This window comes from Lacerta agilis, chromosome Z (assembly GCF_009819535.1).
Source record: "Lacerta agilis isolate rLacAgi1 chromosome Z, rLacAgi1.pri, whole genome shotgun sequence".
Lineage (NCBI taxonomy): Eukaryota > Metazoa > Chordata > Lepidosauria > Squamata > Lacertidae > Lacerta > Lacerta agilis.
Window position 1 is genome coordinate 37,188,452 of NC_046331.1, and position 15,912 is coordinate 37,204,363.

A 15,912-nucleotide genomic window follows, 5' to 3' on the forward strand; every position below is an offset into this window, starting at 1 on the left:
CCAAACAATGTCTTAAAGAGTGGCGAAAAGATCTGTCTAAGTTTATTTGGCGGGGGAAGAAGCCTAGGATAAAGCCTAGGATTCTTATTGACATAGAAGATAGAGGCGGTTTCGCACTCCCAGACTTAAAATTGTATTTTGAAACTGCTTGCCTGTGCTGGATAAAACATTGGGAACTGCTGCTAGAAAATACACAGTTGCTAGACTTGGAGGGCCATGTCGTCAAATACTGTTGGCACGCTTGTATTTGGTATGGCAAAGATGGAATACATAAAAGCTTTGCCAACCATGTTATTATTATATATATAAAAAACTTAATTAGGGTATGGGGAAAATACAAAAATTTATTAGAAAACAAAACACCGACATGGTTATCCCCAACAGAAGCTGATACAAGGAAAAAAATTAATATGAGGGATAATTTGAGTGCCTATAATGAACTGTTAGACTTTTCAGAAGAACAAAAAAATGAAATAAATTGAAGAGATTAAAGAATATGTGTTGGATTGGCTATATTATAACCAAATCAATTCAAAATTTAAGGTAGACAAGAAATTGGGATTTGCAGAAAAAACCATCACAATTCAAATTAGAAATATTAATATCTAGAATTAAAAATAATCTAAAATGTACAGAATATTACTCATTTGAGAAACAAAAGAAGAATTTGTGAAATCTTCTATGATTAAATGGACACAAGATGTGGGTCATAATATTGATCTGAACCTGTGGGAACAATTGTGGGAAATAAACTTAAAATTTACTGCTAGTTATGCGCTAAAAGAGAACTATGCCTGGGCAATATATCAATATGACCTATGCTGGAAGTGCAAAGAAAAAAGCGGCACATTTTATCATTCATGGTGATCTTGTAGAATAATAAAATAATTTTGGGAGATGGTGTATAACCAACTTAAGAAAATGCTTAGAATAATGTTTCCCAAACGCCCTCAGATGTCGACTACTCACAAGTCTGGGGATGCTGCCTCAACCATGGCTGGCAACGAAGTCGCGGGAGCTCCAGCATCCGACATGACTTCGCAGGAAAAAGTTTCAAGGTTTAGGAGCATCCCTCGAAAGCTGCACAAGGCGTTCGGGCCGTTTCGGGATTAGCCGGGAGGGCAACCAATCAGAACGAAGGATCGGCTTGAGGACCTTCACATCAATGTGAAGGCGGAGAGTCCCCTGGTGGAGAGAGAACGCAGTGACGCCACTAAGATATAGAGGTTTAAAAGAAGGGGGGGTGGGGAATCCCTATAAGCACTGCCCAAAACCCTCGCTTCCGGTTCATATTCGAAGCCCGACGAATGCGGGGCAGAAAGACAATACGAAGAGGGGTGGGGAGCTTCGCTGCGGCTCCCTTCTCCCAGAATGTTTCCTCCCCCACCGCCTTTTGCATCGGCACAGGAGCCAACTCCTAGGGGATGAGGTCACTTCATTTCCCCCCCCCCGGCTCCCAAAATAAAATATTACAGGGGCCACCCCCACCCCAAGTTAATGGGCCTCGTTATTCAAATGGCGTGTGCAATGCGTTCGATCATGTGGGGAGAGGCTTATCTAGCTAGCTAGCCCGCCCCCCACCCCCACCCAATATATTTTATTCAAGCTGGCACGCTCGTGTATCGTCGATTGGGAACCGGAAGTTGTAGGTGCAGGTTTCGTTCAGAGCTATGGGCCTTTATAGAAAAGGGGGGAAACCCTAAACGCACTTCCTCGCGAGCAAGCGGAGCTAACATCGGAGGCTAGGAGGGGCCCGATCCCCTCCCTTCCTCCGCTGCCATGCCGAAGGTGGTGTCCCGCTCCGTGGTTTGCTCCGACACCCGCGACCGGGAGGAGTACGACGACGGCGAGAAGCCCCTGCACGTCTATTACTGCCTGTGCGGGCAGATGGTCCTGGTCCTGGGTGAGCATAGAGAACCGGGTCGGGGCAGGGGAGGCCCCGATCCCGCAGGCAGCGCTTTCCTTCTCCGCTTCCTCCATTTCAACCCTACGCCTTCTACCTACCCGGGGCTCTGGGTTTAGCTGGCGCGGTTCTTTCCCGTCCTCGCGACGACCCTGCGAGGTAGGCTAGGCAAAGGCAGGCAGGCTTAAATTTCAGCGGTGCTGCTGTGCCAACGGCCGCGGACTTCCTTCTTCTCCACCCCCACCAAGGGGTTCCGGGAACTGCCGTTTGTTCAAGGCCCTGCCATGGGATCAAGAACCTCAAGATTTAGATTGATTTGGGCGCTGCTGAGACATCTCCATCTCGCGAGGCCTGTTCCCCTTTTAGTGCTATATTTAGTTAGTTAGTTAGTTAGTTCGTACACACCGTCCTTCATCCAAAGATCACAGGGCGTAAAAATGCAAAATATGGACCCAGGAATGGTTTGGTAAATATGCCCCACCAGGAGGCAGACCCTGTTTTCTACTTCCGTGCCCCAATAAAAAGTAGAGTCTTGGACCCCCGATGGTCATCTAGTGTAATCCCCTGCAATGCAGGAATCTTTCGCCCAATGTGGGGTTTGAACCCACAACCCTGATTTTAAGAGTCTCATGCTTCACCAACTGAGCTGTCCCAGAGGTTGGGTGGTCGTCTGTCATGGATGCTTTAGTTGAGTTTTCCTAATTGCAGAGGGTTGGACTAGATGACTCTCGGGCTCCCTTCCAACTCAGCGGTTCTGGGTGTTCAATCAGTGTCCCTGTGTATACAAATAGTCAGTCTATTTATAGTTATTCACAGGTAAAGTTCAGCAGCTGAACTAATAAAAAAGTGTAGTCTTTCATAGAAACACATGTACATTTGCAGAGATACATTGCACACATTGAGTGTGAACAGGCCTATTTGTTCTATGGGGGGGGAACCTTTCTATCTGTATTTTCTACACCATGAACAATTTTATACACTTCTCTTTTATTGTTCATTGAGTTCAGTGGGACTTAGGTCCCCTTGGAACTATATATTTAAAGCAGTATCGTGCCATTTTAAACAGTTGCATTTGCCCAAGGAATCCTGGAAACTGTAGTTTCCCAAAGGTACTGAGTTGTTAGGAGACACCTCCCTCACAGTACTACAGTTCCCAGAATGGTTTAATAATGAATCCCTCTTCCCAGGGAACTTGGGAATTGTTGCTCTGGGAGGGCCTCCTAACAACCCACAGCATCTGCAGCAATGTTCTGCCTTCACTGTTGGGTAAATATTTGCATGTTTTTAAAAATAAAAATAATAAAATGGGGGGGGGGAGAGGAGAGGAATAATAATAATAAAGACCTGCTTTATAACATGCTGTGAGGGTTGAAAGTACATTTTAAATATATGGAAATTTGTATTTTCTTCCTAGTTAGTTTACTAAAAACAGATGACCCCAGGGGCCTTTAGCAGGACAGAATTTTGTCCTTATGTGGTGAAAAACTGTTTCTAGTCTCTGTGTTTCTGCAGATTGTCAGCTGGAGAAGCTGCCCATGAGACCTCGAGACAGGGCCCGGGTGATTGATGCGGCCAAACACGCCCACAAATTCTGCAACACTGAAGAGGAGGAAAACGTTTATCTCCGCAGGTAGGACGATCCAGCCTCTCCCACAAAGTCGCTGTGCAGGCATAAAGGCTTAATCACCCTTGTGGTTCCTGGGCTGCCATTTTTTATTCTGCTAGCCTGCATATGGACAGAACAGAATTGAAAATGGTTTACTCAAGTATGTAATGCTTTCTTACTTGTACAAACCTTAGGGTCCTCCCTTGGCTGCTGATACCTCCTTACTTTGTGTAGATTGGGCCATTTTAATTACAGAAAGGTCGACACTGGAGGAATCAGTTAATTGTTAATATATATAGCAAGAGGGAGTAAAGTTTTTCACCCCAAGCCAGTGATTTTCTTTGTTGCTGTTGTTAGGGTTTCATGTTCAGTTCTTCAGTGCAGAGTATGTGTGGTTAGGGTCTTCTGTTCATACATTCAACACTGTCTCTCTTCCTCCCCCAGACCAGAAGGCATTGAACGGCAGTACAGAAAAAAGTGTGGAAAGTGAGTATGACGTTATAGGTATTTTGGGGATCTTAGCAGTGTCTTATTTACAATTTTATTTGTAAACTGCTTGGAAAGTTCTTCGATCAAGCATTATATGAAACTCCTAAATAATTAATTAAAATATTATTTGTACACACATACATACAGGTACACACACACACACACACACACACACACACACACAACACACTCTCTCTCTCTCTCTCTCACTCTCTCTCTCACACAAAGAGAAAGATTCAAGCTTTTATAATTTCGTCACAACTCGAGCAATACCTGACCAGCCAATGTGATTTTGTTTAATGTCCAATGAATTAGCAGATAATTCATTCTTTTTATTTTTCTCCCCATCCCCAAACTTGTTAGGTGCGGACTTCTTCTCTTCTACCAGCACCAGCAGAAGAACGCCCCAGTAACATTCATTGTTGATGGTGCTGTGGTCAAATTTGGACAGGGCTTTGGAAAAACGAACATCTACACCCAGAAGCAAGAGCCACCCAAGAAGGTAGGGACGTGGATTCTGTAGAATCATGGCTGCTTCCTTGCTGGGAGCTCAAAACTGAGACTGTGGCTCTGAGTGCCTGGCTGTTGCTCAGCTAGAACAGTAGGAGACGGCTTGATGGCAGTGGCCATCAAGCTTAGGGTTGGCAACCTTCTGGGGACAGCAGGACCAGTAGGCTCATTTCTATGCACACTTGCAAATCCCTCTCTTTTCTCTATCCAGGCAATCAAGGAGCATGATCAAATATACTTTCTAGTGAAGCAAAAATGCTCAAGGAGGGCTGGTGAGGGCTGTGTGACCTAGGGAGAATTCCAAGGTCCAGACAGAAGCACCTGGAGGACCAGAGATGACCCAGGCCTGGGCTAGGCAGCCCTTTGTTCTGCTCTCGTTCCACCAAAAGAGAATTATTTTCTCTTCCTGTTACTGCTACACTTTAGAAGAGGCTCTTCTGGTGATGTGAATTAGAGGACAGTTGCTTCTGCACATTCCAAGCTAGGGATGAGGAATATGTGGTCCTCCAAATGCTGCTGGACTACAAATACCATAATCCCTGAGTGCTAGTCATGCTGGCTAGGGCTGATAGGAGCTTGGAGTCCAGCAATATAGAGAAGGCTCCAGGTTCCTTGCCACTGTTCTATGCCCCAAGCTGATGCACACTTAATCAAAAATATACATGCCTTTGTTTTCAAGGTGATGATGACCAAACGGACGAAAGACATGGGCAAATTCAGTTCAGTCACAGTCTCCACCATTGATGAAGAGGAGGAGGAGATTGAAGCGGTGAGTTTTCTCTCTCCTTCCCTGTGGTAGTATGCGAAATCTAGGCTGCCTTTCTGTAGCCATCTTATTTGGCCAGCTAGTTCAGATCGGTGTGTGAGCTGGCCTCTGCAGTTGCTGGCCCTGTAAATTGACTTTTTCCCTTTCGGGAAGAGCTCCAGTATGGTTAACTGGTTAGAATGTATGATTATTATTATTATTTGTGAAACACAAAAATGTGTTTTATGTTTGAATCAGATGTTTAGACAGGGACTTCTTCGTATGTCATTTGCAACTACAAGGACACAATGAGCAAATCTGGTTGCAGAGTCAACAGGGAAAGAGCTAAGGAGGACAGAAAATGCATGCATCACTAGAGTGGAACAGACTATCCCCCAAAACACTCGTGCTACACCGATATTGCTGATGTTGCTCATCCCCATCCCAGAGCCAGTGCAACCGCCCAGGCAGTCACAGCTTTTGGACTCCTTCCTTACCATATCAAACACAGAGTCCATTAGCTTGGCTCCCTCTGTGCAGTGGCCCTCGGCATAGTTGTTTACAGCACCACTGTGGCCAAAGACAAAGCTGTCAGGTCTGAAGATCCGGCCAAAAGGTCCAGACCTAACTTGAGTCCATTGTGCCAGGTTCCAAGTCAACAAGGATTGCATGGGAAACGTACTTGTTACCAGATGCTTCATTGTAGTAAAGGTAAAAGGTAAAGTACCCCTGGATGGTTAAGTCCAGTCAAAGGCGACTATAGAGTTGTGGTGCTCATCTCACTTTCAGGCCAAGGGAGCTGGCGTTTGTCCGCAGACAGCTTTCTGGTTCATGTGGCCAGCATGACTAAACCGCTTCTGGTGCAACAGTACACCGTGACAGAAACCAGAGTGCACGGAGATGCCGTTTACCTTCCTGCCACAGTGGTACCTATTTATCTACTTGCACTGGCGTGCTTTTGTAGTGCTAGGTTGGCAGGAATTGGGACAGAGCAACGGGAGCTCACCCCGTCGCAGGGATTCAAACCTCCAACCTTCTGATCGGCAAGCCCAAGAGGCTCTGATCGGCAAGCCCAAGTGGTTTAGACCACAGCGCCCTTCATTGTAGTATTCACTGATCCTCTCTAGCTGCAGGTTTCTTTCTCTGTGGTAGCTGTCTGTGGGGTCAATGCCGTGCTCGTTACTGATGACCTCCCATAAGTTCATGCCAATTGGTTGCCGCACCAGCTGGCCTGGGTGTGCACTATCTCATACATGGTGACGGCTTTATTCAACGCTGGCCTCCACTTACTGGCCATTTCTGCCTCTGGTACACCCTCCAGCTCTGGCAGCTAGCAACAGGGAGCACCTCTGCAAAGATTTTGGCCAGAGAGAACTGCATTTGAAACATCCCACTCCGCCACAAATATATGCTGCCTCTCAGTCTCAGCTGCCTCTGAGGGGTAGGGAAAGGAGGCGCCATGAATACATACTGTGCATGTCATAAACCCTTGCAAATAAGCCTGCAACAGTAACTGGCCTCCTGAAAGACGACAAGCCTATGTTTCCATGGTGGTTGCAGAGAAAGGGAAGCTGTTGCAGGTGCAACTGCCAGCAAAGTGGACTGAATTGCAGGTACTAGCCCCACTCCTTTGTCTCAGAGGACAGCAGTGGGAGCTGTTGCCTGGCATTAGCAAAGTGACTTAAATAACCCAGATGGCCTCCAGAGAAAAAAAGTCTTGATAAACACGTTACTGAGAAACTGAGCAAAAACAGTGCATACTCCAAGGAGAAAGGAATTGGTTTTTTTTTTTTTTTTTGTCTTTCCTTCACTGACGCTTTGTACATATCTGGGAGACTAAACATGCAGAGGAAAAGCTCCCTCAGAACTACACAGCCAATCAGGCCCCTTTCTACCTCTGTGAAGATCATGCCACTCTGTCTGGTTGCTAAGCAATGGCTTTACCCGTCCTCCCTTTGGCTGGTTGACTTTAACCATAACAGAATTAACCCTTGTTGCAAACTGAATGAACCCTGCTTTGCGCTTCCAACACCTAGTAGGTGGAGACCAAAAGGAAACACCAGGGGAAGGCCATGGGTGAGGTCCGGAAATACCAAGTGCATCATGATATTTCTCTTCCTGATGCCAGTGTGCTTTTTGCTGTGATAACTTTATGCAAGCTGCTCCAAGAGCCTCTTGGATAGAAACAGTGACATAAGCACTATAAATTAATGCTAATCCCTTGCGAAAGAAACTGCCTTCTACTGAGTGGGCTGCTAGAAGAGTAACAAGGCAAACAACCCCTCCACCATGAAGCCCACTCATTCTCATGCACAGAATTATTGGTCACTATGGCAAGGAGGCGAGCTGTTTAATATAAGGCTGGTGTCATACTATATACACATGAAAGCCACTTTGCAGCTGGGGGGGGGGTAAGGAAGCATCTCTTGAAGAGCCACAAGCCCATGGAACTATTCTTACATAGATCAGTGAGCAAAAAATAGAAATAGGTATAATTGAATCATAGAGTTGGAAGGGACCCAGGGGTCATCCATTCCAACCCCCTGCAGTGCAGGAATCTCAGGTAAAGCATCCACAACAGATGGTCATCCAACCTCTGCTTAAAAACCTCCAAGGAAGGAGAGTCCACAACCTCCCAAGGGAGACCATTCCACTATCTTAGGCTGCTCTCTGCAGAGGGTGGTTTCTCATAAGCTGAGTAGTCAAGTTTCATCCTCTGTAGCCTCAAATGGTACAGCCAAACAAAAACTGCACCATGTTATACTGCTGAGTAAACATTCTTTAGTATGGGGTAGAGAGGGAGTTGGAAAGGACCCTGAGGGTATATGTATCGGCATCCAATGAAAATCAAGGCACCAGAAAGGGATTGTGAAGTTAACAGTTGAGGAGTTTCCCAAAATAGATGGTGGGGTAGGGAGAAAAGTGTAATGCCACTTCCTTAACGTGCAATGTCTTTTTAATGACTTTTTCTGGTGCAGAGCACTACTAAGTGTTGGACTTTGTGTTAACTTCCCTACCTCTCATGTGTTTTTCCAGCGAGAAATTGCTGATTCGTATGCACAGAATGCCAAGGTGATTGAGAAGCAGCTGGAGCGGAAGGGCATGAGCAAGAGAAGGCTGCAGGAGCTGGTGAGTTGTCTCTCCTCTCTCTCTCTCTCTCTCTCTCTCTCTCTCTCTCTCCTTCCTTCCCATTTCATGGATGGGCTAGATGCAATAATTTTCTTTATATGCTAGTAAGATTCAGTTCATTGACTACTTTCAGACAGTCACATTTTAGCTTAGGGCTTATCCACACTCACCTTTCTCCGCTTTTCTCAGTAACAACCCACAATTTAAAGCTCCACACACACACACCCTGTTTTGGGTTTTCTTCTTTTTTGCTCCAGAACTTTCCACGTGAAAAACTGCTCTTTAAAGCTCAATTGGAGCGAACGTCAATCGACGGAAAATCCAAATTGATGTTTGCTCCGATTCAGCTTTAAAGAGCAGGTTTTTCTGGGGAAAACTTGGGGCAAAAGGGGAAAAAAAGATGCTCAGACATGGAGCATTAAAGCGTGGACATGTGCCTGGAAAGTGCAGGGCAAAAAGTAAGAGGGGTTAATCCCTTAGTTAGCTAAGACAGAAACAAGCCTTCTGACTGCACAAGTGAGAAAACTGTTAGAATCCCTCCCAGTCCAGACTCAGGGGTGGGGAAACTTTTCCAACCAGCAGACTGGATCCCGGGGTAACCACCTCCATGTCACAATAGCATCAGGTGACCCAGTTTTCTTTTGTATTGTGGCTTGAGTTGAAGCCATTTCCTACAAAGGAAGTTCCCTGTTGATCTAAGCAGGGCTTGAAATCATCGCTAATCAGCTAATAGGCACTGGCTTCCAGTAGGGGTCAGCTGCAGCACAGAATTCCACATTAGCAAGTTGTCCTGTTCCAGTGCTGTTAAAGACATTTTCCTAGTCTAAGCAGAAAAAAGGGAAACTACGGTTAATTGAATATTTCCTAGTATATTCTCTCCTTCTGCACAGGGAGGAGTGATGGGGCTGTGTGTGCTCCCACAAGGCTTATTAAACTGAGATATGGTCATCCAAATAAGCACATTTTTCACACTTTTAACAGCGCATCTTACAAGTGCAGGCATGATGAACTCTACAGATATTTTTGTGCCACCAGTATGTTGTGAAGCATTTGTTCTAGAAAAGCACTGAACTGTTTTATCAAGAAAAGTCTGGAATACTGCCTTCCTGGAGCTAGTTGTCTGGGCTGGGTAATATTCAGACCATTACAGCAGGTTTAGGGAAACCTGTTTCATCTCGAGGGCCAGTGAGTGGGGGGTATCTGGAGGGAGGGTCTCAGATGGAGAGGCATGAAATATCTGGAATTGCTAGTGGTATATCCAGCCATGGTGGTATGTCAGATCATGAAGAAATGTGGTTAGTGGCCAGTGAAGTGAATATTCAGGAACTCAATATATTATTGATCTAAGGATACTTTGTTAAGTTGCTGAGGAACTTGCTGTAACCTGGAATACAATTTGAAAACTAGCGCAGTGGGAGGTAACATTCCTCTAGTCTTTTGTCTGTGTTTCTGAAGCACCAACATAATAATTAACACTGGATTTAGGGATGTTAATATTCCAATTTACCCTTTAATTTTTTAATTTTTTTTGTTTTAATCAGGCTGAGCTGGAAGCGAAGAAGGCCAAAATGAAAGGAACGCTTATTGATAACCAGTTCAAATAAGGAGCATCGATATAGAGGACTAGCCAAGAAATGTCATTTAGGAAGTAGGGACAGCGGAAAACACAATACCCCAACACCCCTTTTATCTGCCCTATGAAATCCAGACATCACTAATTTGCTTCAATGATTCTACCATGGAAGATATAACTGCTCCATTTTTTTAAATGGATTTTGCATTTTTTTCTGGGGTGTGCACACCATGTTATTAATGTGTTCGGAAACTTTTTGAGTTATACTTCCATTGAATTTTACTTCCATTGGATTATACTTCTTCCATTTCAGAGCTGAGCAGAGAGGCATTAGTTTGCCTCTGTTATGCAATTTTTTTTAATTTTTATAATCTTCATGTGTATGTAGAAATTTTACATATTGTAAGCATTGCGTTGCCGAGGTGGAAACAATGTGTACAGAGAAATAAACCCCTAACAAGTTGTTTTTATGTGGCTTATCATTTCCCACCCACCCATGTCTCTTGACATAAAGTTAAATTTCTTTATCACACATGTATTCCTTGGAGAGATCAGAGGGGATAATCTGGAGCTCTTGGGCAGTCTTCCACCCAGATATTGATCACACTAAAAGCTATACTTCAGGTGGCATCAAATGTGACTCGACATTTATCATGCAGGTTTTAAAAATGCATGGAGAGGGAATTTAACCATTTCCCCTCCAAGTTACCACACTATTTGCTCTGGGGGAAATCTCATTGTCATGCAAATGGGGAATTCCCCTTTCACCCCAAAGCAAATAACAGTTTCAGAAGAAGGTATTCCCTCAATGCTGCAAGTGGAAGAAAAGGGTAAAAGTCCTTCTCCGTACCTCCTTTGATCCTCCCCTTTGTAGCTGATTCAATGTACCTTTTTAGGCGAGGGAAAAAGAGAAACCCTGCAGGTGAGATGCCCCCCCCCCCTGGATTTTGGGAGCTCAATTTCCATCAGCCCCAACCAGCATGGCTAGTGGTCAAGGAAGATGGGAGTTGTAGTCTAGGAACGGCACCCTAGGGTAATAGAGGTGGAGATGCAGTGTTTCTCTGAAGCTTTTGTATAAAATCCAAGTTTTCATTAAGCAAGAGAGAGTGATTTTGTTGTAGTAATAATGATGCTTGGCCTGCTGGAGGCTTCAAACTCCAGCACAGTGTTGGCAAAATCCAAGCCAAATTGCCAAGTCAAGCAGGAAGTGATTGGGTTCACCCAGGTTGTTAACTAGGGACCAATCAAAAGTTTGTGTTCCATGAATGGAAGGAGAGTCCCACTCATGGGAGGGCTCCTGTGAATGTGCAAACAAATCAGAATGATTGCTCAATAGAGAGGGTTTTTTTTTTTTTTAAAGCCCTGCGTAAGTTTCTTGCAAGCAAATAGTGCTGCAAGCTCAATGAACAAGTTGTCTAGAGAGGCCCCAAGTTCTTATCAGCCATACTCTGTATATTCTGGTGTATAAGACTACTTTTTAATCCAGGAACATCTTCTCAAAAGTCAGGGGTTGTCTTATACGCCGGCTGGAGAATCTGCGGTCGAGTGTATCTCAAACTCTGTATCTTAACTGGAAAAGTTGGGGGTTGTCTTATACACCCAGTCGTCTTATACGCCGGAAAATGCGGTAACATTATGTTGTACATCACCCTGAGTTCCTTTAGGAGGGAGGGTTGTATTTAAAGGAAATATTGTTATTAATAAAAGGGACGCAGGTGGCGCTGTGGTCTAAACCACAGAGCCTCTTGGGCTTGCCAATCGGAAGGTGGTTCCGAAGGTCGGCAGTTTGAATCCCTGCGGGGTGAGCTCCTGTTGCTCGGTACCTACTCCTGCAAACCTAGCAGTTCGAAAGCACGTCAAGTGCAAGTAGATAAATAGGTACTGCTCTGGCGGGAAGGTAAACAGCATTTCCGTGACCTGCTCTGGTTCGCCAGAAGCGGCTTAGTCATGCTGGCCACATGACCCGGAAAAACTGTCTGTGGACAAACGCCAGCTCCCTCGGCCAGTAAAGCGAGATGAGCGCCGCAACCCCAGAGTCGTTCGCAACTGGACTTAGCTGTCAGGGGTCCTTTATCTTTTTATTGTTATTAATAGTAATAATTTTATTATCATGAGACCACCTATTTATCTACTTGCACTTTGACGTGTTTTCAAATTGCTAGGTGGGCAGGAGCAGGGACCAAGCAACGGGAGCTCACCCCATCGCAGGGATTCGAACCGCCGACCTTCCAATTAGGAAGCCCTAGGCTCTGTGGTTTAACCCACAGTACCACCCGCGTCCCTAAGACAAACTTAGTGGTCATCTAATTGCTCCAGCTTTATTGCTGGAACAAGATTCAACCTAATTATATCTAAATAATCCATCGCTGCCCCCCACCTACTGAGATAAAGGGCAGGATTCCCACTTATGAAGTGGGAAGTGATCCAACAGGTCTCCTGTTACAATTCTGCCTCCTTCCATCCTTTAACTATTCAGCTCCGCTACTGTTATGCTGTTGTGGCAACGAAGCCAAAGGGAGTTGTTAAAACAGTGTGGAGATACTAGCAGGCAGAAGCCTTCCAAATCAGAACATATCAGTTTGTTTAACCAAAACAGAAGGCTTGCTAGCAAAACACCAAAGAAGATAGGACCACAGCAGAAGAAATTAAAAGCAAAATGTTTATAGTAGCTTCTCTAACACACGCTTCAGCAGATAGGTTATCTTAGAGGGTTGCAGAGGATTCATAACAAATGGCAGTAGTTTAGAGTCAGAACAGGTCTCTGCCTTCTGGGTGAAAAGAAAAGCATTGAATCCAGGGAACCAGCTTACTGCAGGCATTTAACAAAAGACTGGGTTGAATATTTATATCAGGATGGGCCAATTGCGATCATTCAGAGATTGCTGGACTTCAACTTCCATCAGCCCCTTCCCCCCCCCCCATACCCAATGGTCAGAGATTATGAGAACTGTAGTATGTGGCTAGCCTGTGTGCAAACTGATGCAGCGCTGTGTTGCCTGCTTTAGGAATCGTTAGCAAGTTTAGGATGCAGGGCGAGGCAACACTGCTTTTGAAAATCTTTCTCTCGTTCAAGACTCAGGAGGAGCTGTTCCCAGTTCCTTCGCTTTGCAAGTGCCTCAGCAGGCCTACTCGGAGAGTTTCCCAGACAGGCGTTGTGATGATGACATAAGCAAAGGTGGAGCTTTAGTTAATCAAGTAAAAAACACTTCCTGGCATCTTGAATATCCTTAAAAGGAAACACAGCAGCAGGGAAGGAGGGGACACTGTCGTGGCCCATGGGTGACCTTCAGTCAGGTGACAATCAAAGGGCAAAAGAGAAAGGGGAGGGGAAAGTAAGCAGTTTTCTGCTGCTGAAGGTCATTCTCACAACCATGGAAGTCAAAAGTCTTCATTCAGTTGCTGCAGAATGCTTGATCTGCAGTCTGATAGGCTCAGCTATTTTTTTCACACACACACTGGTAGCAGGGATGTGTCACTCTTTGCCTGAATCTCTGCCCAATTATGCTGCAATGAATTTGGGATGTTTTTCTGAGTCCTCTCTAGTCCCGTGTTTTATACCTGCAAGATTGGTTTCTGTGCAGGAAGGAGCGGGGGCAGTTCCTTGTGTATTAAGTATATGCTTTGTAATGTAAGCTCTGGACAATGAGTGGGCATGGGAGGAAGTAGCTGGAGACTCTAATGGAAGATGAGCAGAAGGGGAAAGACCTCCCCTCACCCCCTCTGCCACATCTGGCTGGAAGAAATGCCAGAAAGGTGTGTCTGCCTGAAAGAGGGCAGTCAGGCTTGGGGCTGGAGCTGAAAAGAGACAATGAGGCCCAACTCACTGTCTATTAGATCGAGTGCTATGTCCTTACAAAGGCCAGGTGAGGTAGCAGCTGGTCAGGCTGGGCATTGGCCAAATGTCTCTGTGGGGCTCAGAAACATAGCTGTCAACTTTCCCTTTTTTGCGGGAAATTCCCTTATTCCAGTGCCGTTTCCCATTGCAAAAAAAGGGAAAGTTGACAGCTATGGCCATTTCCCAATGCAAAAAAAAAGGAAGGTTGATAGCTCTGCTCAGAAAAGTCCCTCAATGGTCCAACCTGGCTGTGTCGCCACTCCCTGCCCTCCCTGCCAGGCTCCCAGATGGTTGTAGTAGTAGTGGTGAACTGGATGGACAGTAGTACTACTTTTGAATGGGAGCCCAACCTTGAATAAATGAGGGCATTACATTTTGGAGGAATTAAGATGGCCCCCAGCCCCCAGTCAGGAGCCATGTTGGTATGGTTGCTGCCCAAGGCTAAGTGGCTGCATTGTGAGTGGCAAGGTGTTCAGCATGTGAGATTTCACCACAGGCACCAAACTCTCTACACATAAACAAGTTGTGTACAAATGTAGACTTGCCATGGACAAATTTAATGATATTTGGAATTCATTTTTTATAAATACCATACTAGATTAAGGACTGGTTGACTACAATAACAAGTCCCACCCTTTTTGGGGGGTAATGTAAGCAATATCATTTTGTTGCTGTTGTTCTGTTTTGTTTTCTACATGGGTACTATTTCTTGTTTCCTCTTTTTGTGTCTTATCTTACTCTGCACACTTGTAATTTTGTATTTTATTTGCAGTAAGGAATATAAGCTCTCTCTCTCTCTCTATCTCTCTATCTCTCTCTCTCATACACACACACACAGAGAGAGAGGGGGGGCACCATGCTGGAAGCCCCCGGAAGCCCTGGTGTTCCTAGAAACCTGTGTTTGCATTCAGCTCACTTTTGCTCAGAGTACTAGTAAATTGAAGTCAATGGCCATGACCAACTGAGGTCCATTAACTTCAAAGGGCCTAGTCTAAGCCGAAGTTAGTCAAATACAGCAGTGTTAATATTGTGAGCCTCCCATGCTGCACTCATGACTAATTAAGCCTTACATCACAGAAAAAAACAATACTGGCAGGCTTCCAGTGACCTTCACTCTAAGGATATGAAACCCAATATATTTGCTGGGATCTCTTAGCGCTCAGAGACTCAGGTGTGCTCAGCAGAATTTGTACCACTTTGGGGAGTGCAGGGATGAGGTGGGCTACATATCAGAATACTCCCCCCATCCAAACAACAACCACCCAGCTCCATGCATGCACAAAAACCATACATGAGGGCAGCCTTTGCTAACCTGGTGCCTTCCAGATGATTTGGAATATAACTCTCATGAGACCAAGCCAAGGGGCAATCAAAAAAGAAAACAGCCTGAAATTTTTTTGTTAACATTTATACAGTACTGTACATTCATTTGCTGCCAATCCTGTAGTCTAAAAAAATAGGTGAGGTAGAAGATAAAACCAAGGCAAGGGGCACTCCAGGAATAGTTTTATTTGAAATAAGGGTCATTCAGTATTACTACACTCTGTTTTTAATATAGAACTGTCATGTACAGAGAGCAGTAGTTCAGTGGCAGAGCACAAACAGACAATTGATTTCTGTTTCTGATTGATTTCTGATGTTGATTTCTGCACCACTCACGGCCGAGTGTCGCTCCAATACGACATATGAAGGTTTTGCTGTCCTCTCTGGGAAATTTCCCCTAGAATTGCCTTTTATGAGGTGACTTTTGATCAAGTGTTGGCTGAATTCTTTACAATTGGTGGGGGTTAGGGGACATTGTGCGTGAATTTTGTGTGTGTAGTACACAGCAGTAAGGCTCTATTCCGATGGCATGAGTATCATGACGACCAGTAGATTCTTATCTGCTGCAGCCTTCATCCGCCTTCACAGCTGTTGTAACATACCATTTGTTATCTTCTGCCGTTGAGGACTTCTTGGATCATTCTTGGTCTAACTGCTCCCCTTTAACCTAACCGCCTTGAGTGACCCAGCTGGGAGTATGAGACTCCCAACGGCTTCGCTCACAAGGGTCATAGGAACATGGAAGCCCACTCACCACAAGGTGATGATCCAGTGAGTGAGTCCACCTTTTCTACTCTGA

At 45.0% G+C, this 15,912-nt stretch overlaps 1 protein-coding gene across 1 annotated transcript; it reads left to right on the plus strand.

The window, feature by feature from the left end:
- The first annotated feature begins 1,698 nt into the window (after positions 1 to 1,698).
- On the plus strand, positions 1,699 to 10,421 carry CZHXorf56 (chromosome Z CXorf56 homolog). Its single transcript, XM_033137902.1, has 7 exons — positions 1,699 to 1,903; positions 3,416 to 3,533; positions 3,954 to 3,995; positions 4,362 to 4,500; positions 5,188 to 5,277; positions 8,290 to 8,382; positions 9,924 to 10,421. Exons 1-7 carry the CDS (start codon positions 1,780 to 1,782, stop codon positions 9,984 to 9,986), a joined length of 669 nt encoding a protein of 222 aa, XP_032993793.1. The 5' UTR covers positions 1,699 to 1,779; the 3' UTR covers positions 9,987 to 10,421.
- Positions 10,422 to 15,912: the final 5,491 nt, after the last annotated feature.